This window comes from Capra hircus, chromosome 3, assembly GCF_001704415.2.
Source record: "Capra hircus breed San Clemente chromosome 3, ASM170441v1, whole genome shotgun sequence".
In the NCBI taxonomy this organism is placed as follows: Eukaryota; Metazoa; Chordata; class Mammalia; order Artiodactyla; family Bovidae; genus Capra; species Capra hircus.
The window spans coordinates 73,799,428-73,822,219 of record NC_030810.1 but is presented as its reverse complement, the minus strand read 5'-3'; the positions used below and the strand labels follow the sequence as shown (position 1 = coordinate 73,822,219).

Sequence of the window (22,792 nt, the reverse complement as noted above, 5' to 3'; positions counted from 1 at the left end):
GAAAACAACTACTTGAAGAAAACTTTTACTTCTATCAAGTCACTAATTTAAAGACAAGAAAGCTTGCTTACTGAAAAAACTTAAATGCTTTCACAGTGCCCCCAGTGTTAGCAAACAGTGTTCGGAGATCTTCTTCTGCTACTGAAGGACTGGGAAAATTAGATGGAAAAAAAAGTAAAAACATTATTAAAAAAATTTTACATTTTATTCCTAAAATGTATATCCTTAATAAACTACTCCGTCTTTAATACTTACGGGATATTGGATAGGTGAAGGGTTGCAGAAGGAGGGAAAATATTCTGAAAATTTTTGGATCCAGGTTTCTTAAAACGATGCAATGGGGAATTACCAAAATCTTTTGTTAGCCCTTGATCATCAAGTCCCTCTCGAGGTAGTTGTACAGTCTGATGTTTAGACAGAGTAACACGAATAATTTTTCCATACATCTTCTGTCCATTAAGATGATTCATGGCTATAAAGAGGAAGAATGCCTATTAATAAACAATATCAATATTCAAAGCAAAAATACTACAATAGTTCTTAGAATAGTTGAAATACCTAATTTTGCTATGGTTTTATTTATTTTTAATTTTTTTATTTTTTGCTATGGTTTTAAAATAAATCATGAATTTACAATAGCCACTGGTGACAAAACAAATTCATTTGCACTCAACAAGGCACTGAGGCAAAGAAGCCAGCTTCTTTCATGGAATGAAAATCCAGAGTGAGTATCTTTCTTGACAGTCCTGCTCATAATGCCCAAGAAACTTTAACTTTTTCTCCCTTCTGCTCCATATCCTAATTGCCAAGTCCTATGAAACCCTTTCTCCTACTTATCCCTCAAATTCATCTATTTCTACACTTTTCACTGCCATTACTTTTTATCTTTATAACTCAAATCAGTCTTCCGATCTGTCTTGTTGGATTTTTCTCTATGTTCCTCCATTTTATACAAATCTATGTCACTACCTGCTTAAAACCCTTAAGGATGAAGCCTCAACTTATTCTTCAACATGTCTTGTACATTTCTCAGTCTGACCCTAACATCTTTATTAAGCCTCCCTGAATAAATATTTTATTGATGATTTATAATACTAGTAACTTTGTTAGTGTTGAGAATCAAAGGATAAGATAAAAACCATCCTGACCCTCATGGAATTTACAGTATCTTATTACTATCTTCCTTATACTTAAGTTTTCAGGTGTACAAAACATTTTTTTTAAACAAATACTAGTATTTTGCCTTTAGCCTGGTGCATGCTTTTCTATTTATAACAATTTCCTATCTCCTACACTAACTTTCCTAAGCTATTTGTCAGTGTTACTTCCTAGGACCCTTTCTTCACTCTTCAGAAAAGGTTCAGAACCTTACTAGATAGTTCCCATACAGTTCTATTTCTTTTTATAAATTCATCACATTTTAATTATTATCCTCCTTCAGACTGTAAGATACATGAAAGCGGGAACAAGTGTCTCTACCCCAGCACACAGCACAGTGCCTAAACACAGAACACCACATGCCTACTTCTTGAGGCAGCAGTTGGGTTACTTTTGAACTAAATGAACTGGTCTGAGATTAGAGAACAGTTATACGTTTTATGTTTTATTCAAGTAGTCACAACTGAAGAAAACCATGTCATAAGTCATATAGTTTAGCTAAACTGAACGTCTATTTGACTACTCAAATCAAAGTATTAGCGTATTAACAACAGAGAGGTAAAGACAATATGGAAGAGCAGGGAACTGAGAACAAAATCCCTACTCTCAAATGTTTTTAATTTGATTAGTACACTACAGTACACAGTCTGACACAGGAGATACCCAGAACTTGTTAAATCCATGCATCTTGTCATACTTACTTGTATAGAATAAACCAGTTAAATATAAAACAGGTCTGAAAAGGAAAATGCTATAAAAGTATAAGGTACCATTCTGAAAAATCTTTTTCATTTATAGCATCCCTAATTTGTAAAGACAAATTTACGCTTCCAGTTACAAGATAAAGAGGCACTAAGGATGTAATGTACAACATGACAAATATATTTAACACTGCTGCATGTTATAAATACTCCCTCTAGAGCACATTTTGCTAGAGAGTAGGTAAAGATCTATTATGAAAAAGTAAGTATACTTTAGAGATGGCAGCTACACATGAACTAAAAACAGTTGAGGCTCTTTTGTAAGTTGTTCTTGAAAATATGAATTGGAGAAATAAGATAATTATTTTAACAAAGAACTACTCTTTGATACTTTCTGAGAATTCATTTAATCACTGAAGATCAGTACACTATTTCAAACATAATTTACAAATTCTATTATTCCTAGACTACCTAATTTATAAAAATTCTGGTATATTAATTAAATAGGCTATCATAGAAATGGAAACACCTTTAATGTCTGCAAATTTTAAAATTCTGGTCTAAAATGATTTAACAAGGCCTCTAAGATTTGCAATAATTCCATTCACACTTGAATACTACTGACTATACCTTGCCATTTCTCCCTCCCATACTACTTTCTGAATATAAAAATATTTGCTTATATTATAAAACAACTGAGTATTTCCCAAATAGAGTCCCATGAAAACCAAAAAGAAAAGAGTCCATAAACAAAGTATATTATATTAAAAAAAGTTTCACTGATTTTTTTTCAATAGCACATACTAGTTTTGCATAGGATTTGTGTGTGTTTTAAAGGCATTAATGGTGTGAGTCCATATTTTTATGGACATATACTTCAAGAAAGCAAAATCTAACCTAGCAGCAATGAGAAATTTGCCACTACATATAATCCCAAAACTACATCATACTATTAGTAAGCAAAGCTTTAGTGAAAAGATAAAAATTTTATCTTTTATAATTTATAAAAATTAGGGATAAAAGATTTTAAAATAAATACTGTTAGGCAGTGAATTGCATTATCCCAAACTTCATATACTGAAGCTTTAACCCCTCAATGTGACTATTTGGAGGCAGGGCCTTTACTGAGGGAATTTAGGTTAAAAGAGGTCATAAGGGTGAGGCCCTAATCCAGTTAGACTGATGTCCTTGTACAGGAAAAGATATCAGCACCTTAGAGGCTGAGGAAGGTTCCCAGGAAAGGCCATGTGAGGACATATGGAGAAGGGAGCTGGTCTGCAAGCCAGGAAGAAAGTCCTCTCCAGAAACCACATCTGTTCTCACCTAACTACTAGTCTCCAGAACTTAAGAATAAATTTCTGTTGTTTTAGTCACTCAGTTTGTTGTATTTTGTTATGGCAGCCCAAGCAGACTAACACAAGTATAGTAAAAATTAAAGCACCACTTATTTAAACAGTCCTTATATAAGAAACCAAAAAGTATCCAGAAGAATTTGATTGAACAGGTACTTGTATCCCTTATTTATAAGGGTAATGTGGAAAGACTGAAAGCAAAAGGAGAAGGGGCTGGCAGATGATGAGATCGTTAGATAGCATTACTGATTTAAAGGACATGAATTTGACCAAACTCTGGTAGATAGCGGAAGACAGAGGAGCCTGGTGTGCAGAGAATCGAACACCACTTAGCGAATGAACAACCACCACCACCACCCACATCTCACACAATGAGAAAAAAGAAATCAAACATTTGAGAATGCTCTGTCAACTATGAAACACTGCAAAAGGCTTCCTATAAAGCACATGACAATAATGGCAATGACTATCACTAACCAGAATACAGAAGTGTACATAAGCAGATAAAAAAGAAAGGAATAATGAGCATCTATGACATCATCAAGGAGCTTCCCTGGTGGCTCAGATGGTAAAAAATCTGCCTGCAATGCAGGAGGAGACCTGCTCTTGATCCCCGGGTCAGAAATATCACTGGAGAAGGGAATGGCAATCCACTCTAGTATTCTTGCCTGGAACATTTCATGGACAGAGGAGCCTGGCAGGCTATAGTCCATGGAGTCGCAGAGAGTCATACAGGATTGAGTAACTAACACACACACACACAATGACACAATCAGCACTTTTATATAACTTCCACTAAAGACAGACATCTCCATTTTTTAAAATGGAAAGCCAGATATATAAAATTTTATACATTGCCTGCTGCTGCTAAGTCACTTCAGTCATGTCCGACTGTGTGACACCATAGACGGCAGCCCACCAGGCTCCTCTGTCCCTGGGATTCTCCAGGCAAGAATACTGGAGTGGGTTGCCATTTCCTTCTCTAATGCATTAAAGTGAAAAGTGAAAATGAAGTCGCTCAGTCATGTCTGACTCTTAGCGACACCAAGGACTATAGCCTACCAGGTTCCTCCGTCCATGGGATTTCCCAGGCAAGAGTACTGGTGTGGGTTGCCAGCAATACATTGCCTGGGCTACCCTAATAGCTGGTAAGAAACTGAATTTCAAACTTCTATCTGATGCCAAAGGCTAAAAGGTCTGGTTTATCATGCTGTTAGTCTGTGAATCTCACTGGATATAATAGCAAAAATACAGTAGTTTCTACACCAAAAATGGCAAATTTCAAAATTAATAATGTGAGTACACACGGTCTGAAGTACCATCATCCCCGAATCTTAATGAACAGAATTATAAGCTAACATCATACTGACATTTACAGTCAATCACACTGTGAATATGCAACTACCTTCTGGATTTATCTGATTTGACTTTGTGCATGAAATTGAATGAGATGCTAATTAAGTGATCAATTATTTATCTAATAATATAAGTGCAACTTGTTGAAGTACATTTTAAGGTTCCAAAAAGGATTAAAGTGGGGCATCTGGTTTAAGTTTTTCATTTTATAGTAACCTGGAATCTCTAAATTACACTTCATGTCACTCTTTACTAAGTTCTGTCAAATACTTTCAAATGACCTTAGAAGAATTAAATTAACATGGTGTTAATCAGGATTCCATGGACTATATTAACAGTTAACTTCAATTATAGGGAGTAACCAGAAATGAAAAATGCTAAGAATCTTTTAATACATATATCATAATTCTTAGGTGAAACTGTTATTTCAATCTTGAAACCAAAACCTTTTTCCATTAAACTCCAAGCAAGAAATGGTAAGAGAATAGCAAAAATACAAATATGTTCATCATATACAACTATTCACGTTAAAATATGAAAATTAACATGACACTGTGAACCTTGGCTATTAATAAATGGTTTCTTCCTGATATAAAAGAGTTTGTTTTTATTCACAGGTTTACATTATACATTTGAAATCAGACTGAAGCCGTATAGATGACACATAGTTTAATCTTACCCAGCTGTGACTGGTTTCCATCAGCCATCTGTATTAGAGCACTGTCTTTCTTATTGTACAAAATCTTCACACGCTGCACATCTCCATAAACACCTTTTTTGGAGCCACAGAGAGGTAATCCAAAAATGGAATTAATTTTTACATGCAAGTCAGCTAAAGATTATCTTTCTGACATATTAATGAAACATTCAGACATCAACATGATCACTCATTCAAACTCATCATTCTCACAAATGAATAAAGAAGATCAAGATTTTGAACAGTGAATTTTGAAAAGAATAATTTCTGATAAACCCTCAAAGCTATGTGAATGATATTAAATTAAAGACCATGCAAAATAAATCAGCATGCATTAAAACAAATTTTGTGTCTATGGAAAGTTTTAAATAGCAAAGAAAAATAGCAAAAGATTTACTATTCAACTTTAAGCCAAAGTGCTAGCTACAAATAAGAATTAAGGTGAAACAAAAATCAAATCAATAATAAAAGTATAGTGCTAACAATAACATACCGAAGAGGGTAAACAGACTTTGGGGCGTAACCATCTTTAGAAGGAGAGAAGAGCAAGCAGCGTAAGACAAGAAGAGAGAAGAGTCGAGGAAGAGCGGAGATGAACAGATCATCCATAACGAAGGGTGGTTCCCGCAGAATGGTGAGGTGGTCATGGATCATGGTTCAAGGCGGTTAATTGGGGCAAGTTGGTCCGAGGAACATTTGTTCAAGCACAGAAGCATGAACATAGGGAATGGAGACAGGGAATGAAGACAAGGACAAGGAAAATAAAGGATAAGACAGGGAAGGGAATGGGCATTTGGGAAAAGACAAGGAAAGGGAAGGTGAACACACAGGGAAAAGGATGAAATGGGGAAGGGAAACAGCAATGCAGAAGAAAAAAATAAGGAATTGGGGAACAAAAAAAAAAAATAAAATATAGGTCAGTACATAGGAAATGCAGGATTTGGTCAGAAAATGGTTGGTTTATGTACTGTACAAGAAAAACTGAGTAAAATGTAGTCATCCAAGACAAATATGGGTAAAGTACATCTATATCAAAGAGTAAATTACAGCATTTCATCTCAACATAGGGAAGGAAAGCATGCATAGGAATTTTAAACTTTGAACTTTTAACTGCATAAGCATGGCTGGTTATGAAATGCAGGCAAAATTCTTAAAAAAAACACAAAGGCACTCCGATTCAAACATTTTAGCATGCACAACTGTGAATGACTATAGTATTAAATGATAAAATAGCTTAACGTTCATATTAACAGAGGCCAATTAAAAATGAAATATTCAAATTAAACATCATAAACTAATACATTGAGCTTCCCACATTTCATACCAGCTTCCATAGCAATCAAAATAAAATATACCAGACATAAGATGTACAACTAAAGAAAATAACTCAGCAATACATTTTATTTAACAGGGTGGGAGGGGTTTGGGGAGAGGTAAAGTTGAAAAATATTTTTAGAAGACAATGACTAATAACTGCAAAGAAAAAATTACTAAGAAAGACTGGAAGAGTGCCTCGTCAAGATCTTTGGAAGAACCTTCAAAGAAAAATGTATTAGAGTAGTTCACATAAAATAAGATTTAAAAAAATGCAATGACACATAAGCATGAAATGAACAAGCAAATAATTAGAAAAGGCAAAGAGCAAAATTGTTTTACAGTTACATCTGCAAATTAGATATTTGCCTTTGAGAACAACAAAAAGATAAAAAAGCCAAACTACAGTACTTCACCATATTTTTCTTAGGAAAAATAGGCAGTTAGTTTAAAAAATATATATATATTAAAAGAGATATGACTAGCTACAGAAATAAAGTATTACCTAAACAAGTACATAGATTTTATTTGGAAGTAGAAACACACAGAAAATACTTTGACTAATGAATGTACATAAAAAGAAAGGCAAGTGCAAAATGAAATAAACATGAAAAACTTTCACAAATGAAATGGAGTCAAAAAATAGACATTAGAAAATTATTTTACTAACCTCTTCATTTAAATTGCTAACCAACAGGACTGTATTGCCACCAGCTGAGACTCCAGGCATACCCACTCGGCCAGCAGCAGCTGCAGCAGCTGCTGCAGCAGCATTTGGAATAGCCAAAGGACTCAGAGCTCCTGGAACAGCTGCAACAGGAAGCCCTAATTTTAAAATAAAGCATATTTTACGAAACACACACAAGTCGTTTACAAAAACCAATTTAAGCACGATGGCTGATGGCTTGGGGCTGACCGTTCCAAATGGTTCCTGAAAGTTAATTTTTATAACATTTAGAAAAATTGGTTGTTGTAAGTAGCAGAGAAAATTCACTGGTTTCAATGAAATCATTAAGTATTAGAACCAAGGTACATACCTGTATTATGTCACAAATTAAATATAAAACATTCCATTTCCTATGGAAAAGCAAACAAAGCAAAAAGAATGTACTTCCAAGTCAGAGACTTGTAAAATTCACTTCCACGGTTCACACAGTGAGGAGTCAAATCTAAAAAAAATAACAAGTGCTATCTTCTTCATACACTTACTTGAAATCAGACAATTATAGCTCACAAAACATATACAGCAAATCCTTCATTCTTAGAAACAAATCACCCTGAACATACATTATATAATGTATTCAACTGACCTAAAGAAAATCTTAGCAAAATTTGTCTTCCTTAATTCCATACTCAGGTAGGTATAAGTTTTTTAAACACAACACTTGCCCCACAGAAAGAATAAGATGTCAATATAGCGCACCAGCATTTTCCTATGCTTTACCTACCAGTGTGAACATTTCCTTCTTATTTCTAGCGTTCTACTTTCCAGTCTTTATTGCTCTGTCATCTTCAGGATTCTTCATTTATGCCAAAGAATTCCCTTTGTCTCAGCATCTTTAATCTACTTTTCAACAATTAATAAACTTTGATTCCTTTCATTCCTTATATTCTTACACACTAGCTTATTTCTTAATAAATATTAGTTCACTAAAGAAACAATTACATGTTTTTTTTTTCTTCCCATGATAAAGGAGATAAACATTCAACCTACATAAAATTAATTCATGACATACCTGGTAGAACTGGCCCTTAGTACTGTTGTCCCATAAGTTCATGTTTTATTTCTTCTTTTCAGCTTTCTTGTACATGTCATAAGGATGTACTGTTAACTCTGGTGTCAGATCTTACTCTTTTAGCCAAGTTTGTTTATGTGTTTACTTTACAGAAACTACTAAGACCTTTTATTGGCAGGCTGAAGTTTCTTCAGGATTGACAATTCTTAGCCTCTTTAGTTTTCGACTTGGAAAAATTTTCTCTCTGATTTGCTTTCATCTTTACTGAGCACCTTTCATCAGTGGAATGGTGTTTCTCATATATATTCAAGCTCTGGGTGAGTTTACAGTTTTTCTCCCCCAATACAATATTTTGGGAGTCCCCCCTTTTTATTATTTCTTCACTTTTATTTTTTGGACTTTTCACTCTTTGTTTTGGAAAATTTCCAACATATACACAAGTACAGAGACTAGAATAATGAGCCCCATGTATCCATCATAACTGTTTAACAACTACTAACTCAAGGCCAATCTTGTTTCATTTACTCATCAGTTTTATTTTTAAAGTAAATGCAGAAATAAGGATCTAATTTTAACACAGAAACTCCTCATGTCTAATAATTACTATACATACTAAGTAACCTTTAGCACCTTTTAGTATCTACCACTTATTCTATGGTATTACCAACCTCCATATCAAATACCAGAGATCCCATTATACTTCATAGGTTGTTTCCATTTAACATTCAATGGATATCTTAAAATGCTGCCAATGTAACAATACATTCCAAATTCCTATGTACTCACAGTCATTTAGTTCCTGCATACTCTGAGATATGTAGGTTCCCAAATTTATAGTTCTAAGTAAGTTTTCTTTGTTGTTAATTCACGAAAAACTATTAATTAATGAAACACGTATAAAACATCAATACATTTGATATATCAGTCTACACACAACAGTCTAGGTAAACAAACACTTCATTTCTATAGAAAACGGTTTCTTCTAAAATATATCTCTACCATGCCAACACACAATTAACAATCATAAAACTTCACCAAAATATTCAAAGACAATGGAAATTTTGTTCAAAGAAACTTTAAGTCTAGGATTTGTAATGGAGATACCTTGGTAGTAGAATATTACTTAAATCATCAAGCCTTATCATGAAAAAATAATCAGAGAATTAAAAGAATAAGTAAAATTAATTTAAAATAGTAATTAAGAAAGTCTAGGTTAAAGCCCCTTTTTAAGTGTGAAAAACCTGATTTTAAAAAAAGTCAGAATGCCAGATTTTAATAAATGTTACACTTTAGTAAAAAAGAGACTATTAATTTTCTCATGAAATTTTGTGACTCAAAGCAGATACAATTTACCTCCTTCTAGTAAAGTAGCAATGGAAAGCTTAGCAAAAAGTGGAATGTAAGCTGTGACGTCCCCAATGTTGTTGCTACTGCCCAAATGCTACTTCACAGTCTCTGTATTTCTCCATTTATTCTTACCATGCTACTAAGCCAGATGATCTATCATCTTGCCAAATGATGTTCCTTCATTTTAGGCAGTCCAGAGCATGGTGCAAAAACTTTCAGAGATGAGGCGAGTCACTGTGCTTAGTGCCACTAGCGTGTACTTCTCCTTCACTATTCCTTCTCCCAGGCTGGTAACTTAGAAACTATTTCAGTCATCTTTTGCAGTTCTAAGTCACTAGAATAGTCTTGCAGTTTTTACTGGACCTTTAAAAGCCTCTGAAGATAGATCCCACAATTTCTTTCAGTATATTCTTCTCTAAAAATTCTGTCAACCAGGTAAATCTCAACATCTGCCACATAAAAACAAAAACCTACAAAGTATTTCATGATGCACTATTTATACTGTAAGAATAAACTCTGGAAACAAATTCTGTATTTTTCATAGTAATGTTAACTTCTAGCCGTGAGAGAAAACAATATACTTACTATCTTCCTTTTGTAAAAAAACACATAGAACATGTTATATACATTGCCTCTAATGGATTACTTTTAGCTGTAAAAATAATTTTAAGAATTAACATCTTTAAGGTAGCAAATATGCTGTAAAAAACACTATCTATGCATACTGATGATGGGGGATAAAAACACCTGTTTTACTTCTAGGACTGCTATTGTTGTAAGAATCAAGTAACATCAAAGAGCTTCATATACTGCCAGATGCTAAAGAAAAGGAAGGTGTCACAGGGACCCTTTCTATGTGAAATGATTTTCATTAGCTGGGCCACCCAGCATTTTGAGTGATTCAGCCATTTTATAAATTTCCTGTAATAGTTCTGACATGTTACCAGCCATGCCTCCACTGAAACTGATGGCCGCACTGCCGTATATCTATCTGATAGAGACTCAAAGTCCATGGGGATGAAGTGATTTTAAGTTATACATCTATCCCTCTATCCCCTCAGGTCACATTCTGCTGAGGCACACAGACATTCCTTGTCCATCACAACAGAAGAAAGAATTAAACTGTTTTTGATAACTTCTCTTAAACCACTTGCCAATTTTATCTGTAATTTTTAATAAGCTTATTTTAGAACAGTTAGATTTGTAGAAAAATTAAACATTCTCCAAAGTTCCTATAACCTGGGCACCCCTTTCCCCTCATTATTAACATCTTGCAGTAGTATGATATACTTGCTACAATTCATCAGCCAGTATTAAGATGTTGTTATTAAAGTTCATAAAGTATTCAGACTTCCTTAATTTGTATCTAATGTCCTCTTTTCCTGGCTTCCCAGGTGGCGCAGTGGTAAAGAATCTGCCTGCCAAAGCAGGAGACACGGGTTTGATCTCTGGGTTGGGAAGATCCCCTGGAGAAAGAAACGGCAAACCCACTCCAGTATTCCTGCCTGGAAAATTCCATGGACAAAGGAGCTTGGTGGGCTACACTCCATGGGGTTGTAAAGAGTCGGACATGACTGAGCACAGAATGCATTCATATCTTTTATTTCAGGATGCTATGATTAAATTTAGTCATGTCTCCTTAAGGCTCCTCTTGACTATGGCAGTTTTGTCTATGCTTTTTAAAGATACATAATTTGTTTTATCCTTTCATTTCCTATTCTAAAACTTCCATCCAATGTCAATTATACCATCATCTTTTGATCTTATACTTCTTTGCCCTGTTCAAGATATCTATCTGTTGACTGTTATTCTCACATATGACTCAACAGAGGATTGGGTGGTAGGACCTTTGAGTTTTATCCTAATTCATGTAGTATAGGGTCCTGGGTGGGGAGGGCAGTTTTTACAATATATTTCCTGATTTGAAAATAAAAATTTTACCTTTGACAAGAATGACAACTGCTATTCTTTCCTGAAACAACCCATTCCTCCTCTCCCACCAACTTTCCCTTCAATTTCTATTTCACCCTCTAGAACCCATTTTTCTTTTCTGTCATTAACAATTTCACTTTTATTCAATATGTTCCTCAGAGAAAACGTTTAACTAAAAGCTTGCTTGATCCTAATGAAACTTCTCTTATAACCCTCATTTTTATCTCCCTAAACTCTTCTCCAAGGGAAATAAGGGATGCATCCTACTATCCCACCATCCAATGTTACTTTCCAACTGCTGTTCTACTACCACCAATTAGAATGCCTTTGATGTTAATATCATGCAAACATCTCTCATCAAAACAGTCAGTCACTGGGATATTGTTTCTCATGACATAAAGACTTTCACACCTTATTTCCTTCTCCTCGCTCAGCTCTTGTCATCCTGCAATCTGTCTGACATGCTGGTCCCATGATTCCTTCTACCCTGATTTTACTATATCAATCTATTTTATCAGCTTCTTCTGCTACATCTTTGACTTTCTTCTTTCGCCATTCATTGCTAACATTTAAATCCTCTTTCCTGACTTCATTCTTCCATCTTCTTGATTCTACTTCTTTACCAACCACTTAAGCCATTTTTAGACTATATGATAAATCCACTTCCCTTTCTATTCTCCCTTGATTAGACTTTACTATGTAGCTGGAGCATTTTGGCTTACTTGCTACTAATCTGTTAATGCTCTACTATGCCAGGCTTGGATAAATTAAATCTTATATTGTGGACATGCCTTCAGCTGGGTTTGTAAAATATTAAAGTGAAAACACACACACACTCAAAAAGCAACTGAGTCCACATTTTGTTATTCAACATTAGCTGATTTACTAGTCTGTTTTCAAGAATTCCCTAAAAATCCACTAGACTCCTATACCTGACCCTCATTCTTATGTTCAGCAAATATCTTGGAAGACTGAGATGAGAATTCCCTCAAAATGTTCAACCAATTCACAACTTCTCCCTTCTTTCATCTGTTCCCCTTTCTTTATAAAGATACACATGGTGAGAAGAAAGAATACAGACTGTAAAAAACTGACAACTTCAGTTCTGGCTCCAACTCTGCTCCTAAATTTCTATGTGAGCTTGACAGAAGTTCCTTTTAGTTCTCACAATGGTCCTAAAAATTTTCTATATATTTTGCCCCAACACTTCCACTATTCTCAATCCAATCTACTACAATCAATTCTAGGATTTAAGCTAGCCTTCAAAACAAATACTAGCTAATATGAAATTAGCACTCATTATGTGTCAGGTATTGTGAAAAGTTCTCTGTATGCATTAACACATTTAATCCTCACAACACTAGCCTTAGAATATGATATTACTATCATATCCATGACTAATGCAAAATCTAAGACAGCAAAGCTGAGCCAGATTTTGAATCGAGGATGTCTGGATTTTGAGCCTACCCTCAAAATGATTATGCATACTTCTTGCTTTTCAACTACCATCCCACTTCTCCTTCCTTCCAAGAGTGTGTTACTTCAAAGAGTAAATATTTTATCATATTTATATTCCTAATTCATTATAATTTGATTTATACCCATTCTTATGAATAAGAATAAACTTTATGGTCACTACTAAACTGAAAAAGCACTTCTAATTTTAATCTTATTTTATCCCTTGATCTCTTGCTTCTTTACTTTTCCCACAACATAAATGTACACTGCTCAAAGTTTTAAGACTTTAGCCCTCCTGCTCTTTTACACTTGGGAATCCTAAAGTTTTTTTTTTTTTTTCAGTTTTATTGAGAGATAATGGACACATAGCACTGTATAAATTTAAGGTGTACAGACAGCATAATGATTTGACTCATACACCATGAGATGATCACCACAGTTAAGTATAGTGAACATCATCATCTCACAGATAAAAACAAGAACAGGAAAAAAATCTTTCTCCTGTAATGAGAACTCTTAGGATTTACTCTAACTTTCATATATAACATATAGCAGTGTAAATTATATTTATCATGTAATACTTTATAACCCTAGTACTTATTTATCCTATAACCAGACGTTTGTATTGTTTGGTCCACCTTTATCCAATTTCTCCCCATCCTCAAGCCCTCTGTCTGATCCAATCTCTTTAAACCAAAGTTTCAAGTATCAATCCTCTGGCCTTTCAAATTCGCAACAGCAAAGAACTCTTGCCTAAGTCCTAGGAATGAATTTCCTACTGTCTAGGTACTTCTCAAGTTTAACTCCTAGTGAGTCATCATATCATAAATTCTAAGTCTTACTACTTTTATGTTTAATTTTCCTCATGTTTCTTTCTTTCCACTCTCATTTCTATCCCTAGTATAGATTCACAATTTAATCTTACTTAGACTAATAGTCTCCAGTATACTCCTGAGGATAGATCCTGTCCCAAACTTAATGCTTTTTCTCCTCACTGCCTTTCATGTTTTCCTATGCCCCTATGCCTCATTCACAACTGAATACCTGTCACTTCCTAAATATGCAAGATATATTCTTCATCACATCTGCTCATGTAGTGTTTTCAAAATCCTTTCTTCTGGACTTCCCTGGTGGTCCAGTGGTTAAGAATCTGCCTGCCAATGCAGGGGACACGGGTTCAATCTCTGGTCTGGGAAGATCCCACATGTTGCAGAGCAACTAAGTCTGTGAACCCCAACTACTGAGCCTGAACTCTAGAGCCCATGCGCCACAACAAGAGAAGCCACCCTAAGGAGAAGTCGCACACTACGATGAAGAATAGCCCTCACTCACTGCAACTGGAGAAAGCCCTCACACAGCAATGAAGACTTGGCATAGCTGAAAAAAAAAAAAAAAAAAAAACAAGTAAAAATAAATAAATCCTGTCTTTTTATCCCAATCAAATGGCTTTTGGCCTACAATACACTTCAACTCTCTCCTTTGGATGATAAAGTGCCCATTTGATTATACTCTAATACTATAATAACTATTACATATTTCAGTTTGCCTCATAATAGATATATAGTCAGATACTTGCTGCCAGATTATAAGCACAGAAATTGTGCAATTTTTCTGAGACCCTATAGTACCCAGCACAGTGCTAAAACCATCAAAAATGCAACGAATGAATTAAGCAGGATGCTACTGAGTTGAGGCAGAATCCTTCTAGGAATGCAAAAAGCTCAGTGCAATTACTTAAGAAGGGTAAGAAAAATTCACTCCAAGGGGGCAAAAAAGGAAAGGAAGACTAGGAGATAAAATACCATTTTAAAATTAACAGGAAAAAGAAATACTGACAAATGAAAAGAGAAATATGAAGCTAGGAAGAACTCACACAAAAAATCTAAATGAAATTTCCTATATGTATCTATTGTTTTCTTGGTGCATCTTTAGAGACTCAAAACCTTCTGCATAATATTTACCTCCTTCAGATAAGAGGTGCATTTCATACTTGGTCACAAATACATACTTTTTCTTCTACTAATTGCAGAGATAGCAGTAATATACTTCAGAAGGCTTTTCTTTTAGTAGTACCACATACACATAATTGTCAACTCTTAAAAGCAAAAATTTTTTAAGATTAAATTTACCATCTCATTTAATTTAGAATTATCTTCTATATCCAAAGGCCGTCGAAGTTGATTACCACTGAACTCAGGCTGTTTAGCTTTAAAAATATGAAGCCAGAATAAATACGAAAAATGTTTTCAAATATGTGACAGGCTATCATGGAAAAGGAGAAGGTAAACACGGGATTAATAAAAGAAATTCCTTAAAGCTACAGCTGAGAACAACATAATCAATGACCATAACAAAATCAGTTAAGCAAAGACTATATTATCACCCATTAGGAACTTGGGAATGAAAATTTGCATCCAAGATAGTTAAAAAGCAGCCTATGAATTAACATTTTAGTCCTACAGTTAGGAGTTTATTCTATTTGAGAGTGCTGGTGCATAAGTAAATGCCAACTGATGCATTAATGTTTTTCTCCTAATGTTTACAGCCCATTGTATCTTCAAAGTATGCTATTACCATTTCATTTGCTCAGAAGACAAAAAAAAAAAAAAATTCAAGATTTAAAATGTTAATTCAAGTATTATTTAAAATATACTAAAAGAATTAAACTCTTTAAAGGTCACTGCTTCAAGTTAATTTGTGATTCACAAGTGAAAATTTTATCCAAATTTAAAAATGAACAATTCAACTTCAGCTCTTGCAACTTACTTTTTAGAAGAGATATTTTAAAAACTGGAAAAAAAAATTTTTTTTTAATTCAGCCACAGAAAAATAGAGGATAGTTTAATAATCCAAAGAACTCAACGTTTTCTAAAAATGCACACATGAAAAAGTAGGCAAGCTCAACTACGGTTTCTAAACTCTTAGATGTTAAAACAGAAATAAAATGAGAAAATCAAAGTTATTGGATAGGTATTTTTATGAACTTTGGATGAAAAAATTCTGATTTATGTTGAAAATTATAAAATACTGGCTTTTAAATTATGTAGTTTCTAAAAACTTTTGTTAGTTTGAGACTCAGTGATATACTTTAAAATGGGTGTGGTTCAGTACTTCCAGGAAATATTTCTAGGATGTTTTCATATTTGTGAGTAATTATTTTGGCCTCTTGGAGCTTTCAAATGTGACTGCAGTAAATCAATTATTTGGTGTGATTTCCTGGCCATAACTGTCTTTGCTATAATTAGTCTTATAATGGAATATTATAGATTAGGATTTTGCTAAGTTTAAGATTTTGGTATGTAAATTTTAATGTATATTTTGTGAAAAAATAAAAATATAAATTCAGTTTACTATCATATAATATACACATGTATATGAATGACCATATATATATTGGTTTACATATATCATATGTATATGAATGATCACATATATATAAATACACAGGCACACAGCTCCTATTCTGGATCCAATTATAGAGTAGGTATATGAGTAATACTCATATTTGGTTTTGTAATCATGAAATAACCAGGTTAAACACTGGATGGACTTGGCAACAAAAAATCTGTCATGGCAACAGAAAATATCTCACTATATATAAAAAGAAGGAAATTAAACCTACAGGCTTACCAATTTACTGTATGTATGACATTATTCTACATGAACTCCATAGGGGGAAAAAAGGCAGGCTAAAAGGCTTAGCTAATCTGTAGCGCATTTCATTTTAATGTTTATTAGAAGGACAGATTGTTGGAGCCACACTGCCTGGCTGGCTCAGGCCCTCACTAATGATGGGAATTGGAGCAAACTGCTAATCAATTTGTGTTCCAGTCTCTAAATCTATAAAATGGGGGCAATAAGGATAAATTCATTTAGGAATGGTGAGGATTAACTCTCAAGAGGGTTAAGAATGATGCACTGGCGTATACTCAATAAATGATAGGCTATTATCAATATCCATATGCATCAACCTTTTGGTTCCTGAGACTGGGACCAATTCCATTCTAAAGCACAATATTTTAAATGCTTTTGCCTCAAAACATATGAAATGAAGAACTGTAAGCAACAAAGGTGGAATTTAAATAATTACTTTTAAACTACTTTTCTGAAAAGATATTCCTGTGGTAGGAACTATCCCAAAAAGGATCTCCCTAAGGCACTTTGATAGTGGAGCCAAACTTTTATAGAGAGAAAACAGTGGTAGGAAAAAAGCTAACCCCTTCTATCAATACCAATCATCCAAAAAACATCACTCCGTAGAAACTGGTATATGTGTATTTTTAAGACTCCTTTTTCACCAGCATTTCTTTCTAGGAAGTGTGAGTCCTTCAGTCGTGTTAGACTGTTTGAGACCCTGTGGACTACAGCCCGCCAGGCTCCTCTGTCCATAGAATTCTCCAGGCAAGAATACTGGAGTGGGTTGCCATTTCCTTCTCAAAAGTATTTATTTACCTGTATCACAAAGATGAACTGTAAGTGGCCTTACAATATACCAAGTGGCAATTTTATTCTTTCTAAGCTCTGGTGCTATTGAATGGTTCAGTAAAAACACTGAAACAAACAAGAATTTCCAAGTAACATTCACCTTTGGAGGATACTGAAACCATAAACAGCTTAAATTTATTACAAAGTATCTACAAACAACACTAAATACATTTTATTTTGTAAAACACATACACAAAAGGAAAATCACAGGCAGCACTTAAATATATTTGTTAAGACAATATTCAATTACTGCTCTATTAGCTCAATACTAATCTCCAATTTTGCAGTTCCCTGCCCCCATCACTCTATTGTAATGGGATACATGAGACAGTAATGTTTTCACAGAAGATGTTTTTTACTGCATGTCTATGGAATCATATTACAAAAGGAATAAAAAGACACAGAGCAAACATACATATGGATACAAGGAAAAAGATGCTAACTTTTTGACTGAATTAGTAACACACTGGTGGAGGGTTCCCCCCCGCATCCCCCCCCAACACCACAGTTAGTTTTAAGAGAAGTGATTTTAGTCCATTAGGTTTTACGAAAAAAGTTTTATGCTTCCTGGTTATTTCATGGGATGAATTCTTGTTTAAGATAAATATACCTAAATTTGATTAGCTCTCTTTAGTCCTTTAACTCTTTAGTCCTCTTCCATTTTGGGGCCATTAAGACCGAATAATAATAATATAAATAAATTAAAAAACACTCACTTCTAGGGTAAGGTCACCATCTCAAACCACTCTAGGGCTATCAAAATCTGGAAGTAATCAAGAGTTTCAAGTTTAAAGCAGAAGTAGGGAAGAATCTAGTCTGTACCCACTCATACATAATAAACTAAAAACAAAAGCTGGACATAACTTCTTCCACTAAAAATTAGTAAATAAATTCAAGAACTTAACTGTCCTGCACAAACCGTAAAGAGCCCTAAGTTGACAAAGGAAAAATAAACACTTTCAACAAATTATTATAGAAGAAATGTTTAACTCAGAAGAAAAATCCAAAATTTGCAACCTCCAAATGAAATAAAGGCAGCAGCCATTAGTCGATACTAAAACCATTAGTAGAAAAATAAAATGGAATGAACAGAATGTCACCACCTGAAACCACAATCTTAAAGCATCACTAAAATCACTAAAAGTGACCCAACCTTATATTTTATGCTTCCAACTGAGATCACAAGGAACATGTAAGTAACAGAATCTGAATCTCATCAAGCTTTTGGAGCTAGTTTCTTACTTATACAAAAGATGCAGTGGACTGAAGAACAAGCTAATGCTACTATAAAAGGGAATAACCTGACCAATCCAGACTGTGGCATTTTCTAAAAGGATATAACTAGGTTTCTATAATAAATAAGTCAATGAAACTGAGGGTTGGGTGGAAGGAGAGGACTTTAATAACCTCTATATAAAAATAACCTCTATATTAATAATCTTCAGAACAACAGACACTCAGGAGACATAGCTAACAAATTCCATATGTGGCTCTTGAAAAGATCCTATTCTGAACAAATCAACCCTTAAAAAACGTTTTTGGAGACAATTGGGGAAATTCAAGATGAACTGGGTATTCAACATTAAGAGACCATTCTCAATTTTGGTAAGTTTTATGATCAGATTTTAATTGATTTCCATCAGGTATGGTTGGTAAGAAAATGTCATTATTTTAGAGAAATTATGGAAATGTTTGAGATGACATAATGTTGAGGATTTGCTTTAAAATATAACAGAAAAAATGAACAGATATAACAAGTGTGGAAACTAGTGAATTGAGATGATGAATATATAGGCTTTATTACATCAGTATATGATAAAAAAAACTTCTAAATAAAAGCTTTTAAAAAAAATCACCATGTAAATAACCCATTCAAAAAAAAGCGTTCACAAGTCATTTAAAGTAAGTTTTAAAATATTAAGTTTCAAAAAAATATTTTAAAAACAAGTTTGCTTGTTAATTTTATATATCATAAACACGTAGAAAAGAAAAGCAAAGTAAATTCAATTTAACAGTTAAACTGAACATCTATCAGTGGAACTCTATCAGAGTTACAAGGCATGAATAAAAGTATTAAAATAGTGGGTCAACAGCTATGAAGAATGTTTTTATAAGAACGCTAATAACTGTGCTAAAAAGCTAAAATAAAGCATCTAAAATACTGCATACTTTCTCTATAGCAGTAATGCTCAACTCCCACTACATAGAAAAACCATCTTGGAATCTTAAACAATTACAAATGCATGGAACCCCACTTGTAGTGATTTTCAGTCTAGGGTAGGGCCTGGTGACTTTGATGTGAAGGAAAACTGAGAAGCACAGATCCATAAGGGTTACAGATTTACCTAGATGGTTGTTACAGCTATTCTCAATCATCAATTATTTTAACACCAAAATATCTTATACAAAGTTTGCTTTTCTTTTAAAACTATATGATGAGAATGGCTGCTCACAGAAGGCTCTAAAGTATTCTTGGAACGTATTAACTGCATTAATTTTTAAAATGTAGATAGCATGATCATGAAAAATTATTTTTAGCAATTTTCTAACAGTGATCCACCCCTTAATAAATTAACTACACTTCTTAAACATGATAAAATGATCATTATAACAACATCTCAATTTATAATCTCAAGGATTTTTGGTCACCTTGTTCTTTGATGTAGAATAAGAATAACTAATAGTCTGCCAGGTTTGTGATTATGTATTTAAACATCAGATTTCTAACTAATTACAAAGCACTCATCTCCATTCTTAAACTGCGTTTGTGACGACACAGTGATTCCTAACTGAAAGAAGCAGAGAAGCCACATATACATGCTAGTTTTAAAAACTTACTGTGTAAAATAAACCAATTAAAATTTATAATATTGATTTCAAAATGACTAAACTCAGTCAACTGCTTAGATACAAAAATGATACAAAATAAAGTGAAAAGAATTAGCAGAAAAGAATTATCACCTACTTATCTGTTTCCCTGGTGGCTCAGACGGTAAAGCAGCTGCCTACAATGTGAGAGACTCAGGTTCGATCTCTGGGTTGGGAAGATTCCCCTGGAGAAGGAAATGGCAACCCACTACAGTACTCTAGCCTGGAAAATCCCACGGACAGAGGAGCCTGGTGGGCTACAGTCTATGGGGTCGCAAAGAGTTGGATACGACTGAGTGACTTCACTCACTTTCTTTTCTATCTGTGTTCTTACAGAATTTTTTAAATATAGGGATATCTATAAATTATTTCACTTTGAACAAGTACTGCTTAAGAAAGACTCAAGCTGAAAATGGATCCTATCAATATTAGTTTGTTGTAATCTGAAGTCACCTGACTGATACCAGTGAAAGCAAATAAACAGAGAAAAAAATTTAGTCACCATTCCAGAAGGTATGACCTTACTAAAGCAATATTGCATGTCACTAGTCACTACAGTGTCTGCTGACTACTTTACAAAGTAAAATAGTAAGTAATTCTTCATAAAGATTATACTATCCGCCAAAGGTGAGTGAAGGGGGCGGGGGTACAAAAAAAGTTACCTTAATGTCCTATAAATGGAAATGTTTGGATTATGATGAATTATTTTAAAACATCTTTTCCCATAACCGGCCAATCTACAGTAACAGAATAAAGCTGAATGCTTAGCTCATAAAATATGAGCAAAATATCCTTAATATACATTCATGTGTTGTATATTCCAAAAGAAAGAATCCACACAACCAATTCAGATTTGTAAATATCTCATGAACATTTAGAAATTATGAACTATTTCATAAAATGGTAGAAATTAAAATAATCTGACATCCTTATTAATACCCTAGCAAATAAAAGTATTAATACTCAATGCTGAACAGGAAAAAGTAGAATAGCCAGCCTCATATACCATGTGTGTTAAATTAATTATCACCATTCTGAAAAGAAATTTGAAACAAGAATCACAAGGCTTTAACATTTCTTTGACACAATGATTCTAGTTCTAGAATCTAGTCTAAGTAAATAAAGGACAAAAACGTTACATACAGGTATTGGTGGTCACAATGCCATTTATATTAATGAAAAGTATGAAGGGAAACTAAATGTCCAACATAAATCCAAAAGTATTATGTATCCATTAGCAGGCTATCTTGCTATTGTAATTAGTTTTTCAAAAAAAAAAAAAAAAACCTCAATAAAATGACAAACACAAAACTGCAAATAGTGTGATTTTAGTTTTTTACAAATATGTATTTACATAACAAGAAAAAATATATCAAAATATAGGTAGTTATCTCTTATGAATTATAAATAAATTCCTTTATTTGATTTTTAGAATTTATAACTCACCTTTCAAAAACTATTTGAGGATATTTAAAATTTAAAAAATCCCAGTGAAAACCATTGAAACATGTAAACAATGAAGTCATTTAATAAAGAAAGATGAATTCACGTATTTTCACCCCAAAATATTTTTCTATGTTGACACTATATGGTAGTTTAAGTGTGCAAAAGGTATTATGTTTAAAAAAAGTATATACCGTTATTACAAAATACTTTATTGCTAAAAAAATGCTAACTATCATCTGACAATGCTGGGCTGCCACAAACCTTCAATCTGTAAAAGAACACAATATCTGTGAAGCACACTGAAACAAGGTATGCCAGAATATTATATTGAAATCTTCAAGACAGAGCAGCAAGAAGACACCAAATGAATTTACTAAAAACTGAGCAACTTTACTCACATTCTTTTAATGCAAAAACATAGAACACTTGAGAAATGATAAAAGCACTGAATAAGACAAAAGTTAGTTATGCCAGGACTGTATAATCTTTTATGAGAAAGATTTCTTATTTCTTATTACTTTAAAAAAGAATTCCATGAAGGTCATTACAAGAAAAATTATAAATTCCATAGACAAATCCATGACTCTACCCAGAATCCAAAAAACATACATGAATTCATCAACTACCCCTTCCAATGGGCAAATACACATAGCTCTTAGGGTCCAAGGAAGTGATTATGTGTCTAAGAAAGTCCTATGTTTGAAACTAGCTGAAATTTCTCAGTCTTTTACCATTGTTTCTTTAATGAGTTGAACATAAAATTTTAAACTTCTTAGGAACACGATAAAATCTTCACATCATCTTCTACTTTGGTTATTTTAAGAATTAAATAATGTATTTGCCAAGTACCTTGCAGAACCCCTGGGATCTAGAAGCTATTCAATAAATGTTGATTTTTGTCTTTTCTATAAGTTCTATCAGTAAAAAAATTAAGAATTCATA

General features: G+C 33.5%; 1 protein-coding gene across 4 annotated transcripts in view; it reads right to left on the bottom strand.

Annotated features, from left to right (window-relative positions):
* Positions 1–22,792, bottom strand: part of PTBP2 (polypyrimidine tract binding protein 2) — an 81,685-nt gene that overhangs the window by 1,844 nt on the left and 57,049 nt on the right. For 2 of the 4 annotated variants that reach the window (XM_018045801.1, XM_018045802.1), the window contains exons 9-13: positions 7,249–7,403; positions 5,758–5,791; positions 5,247–5,339; positions 256–472; positions 72–149 (exon numbers count right to left, since the gene is read on the bottom strand). In XM_018045801.1, the coding sequence (XP_017901290.1) occupies positions 72–149; positions 256–472; positions 5,247–5,339; positions 5,758–5,791; positions 7,249–7,403 (577 nt within the window). The remainder of the gene's footprint in view (positions 1–71; positions 150–255; positions 473–5,246; positions 5,340–5,757; positions 5,792–7,248; positions 7,404–22,792) is intronic. The other 2 variants (XM_018045803.1, XM_018045805.1) reach the window with 1 other exon arrangement.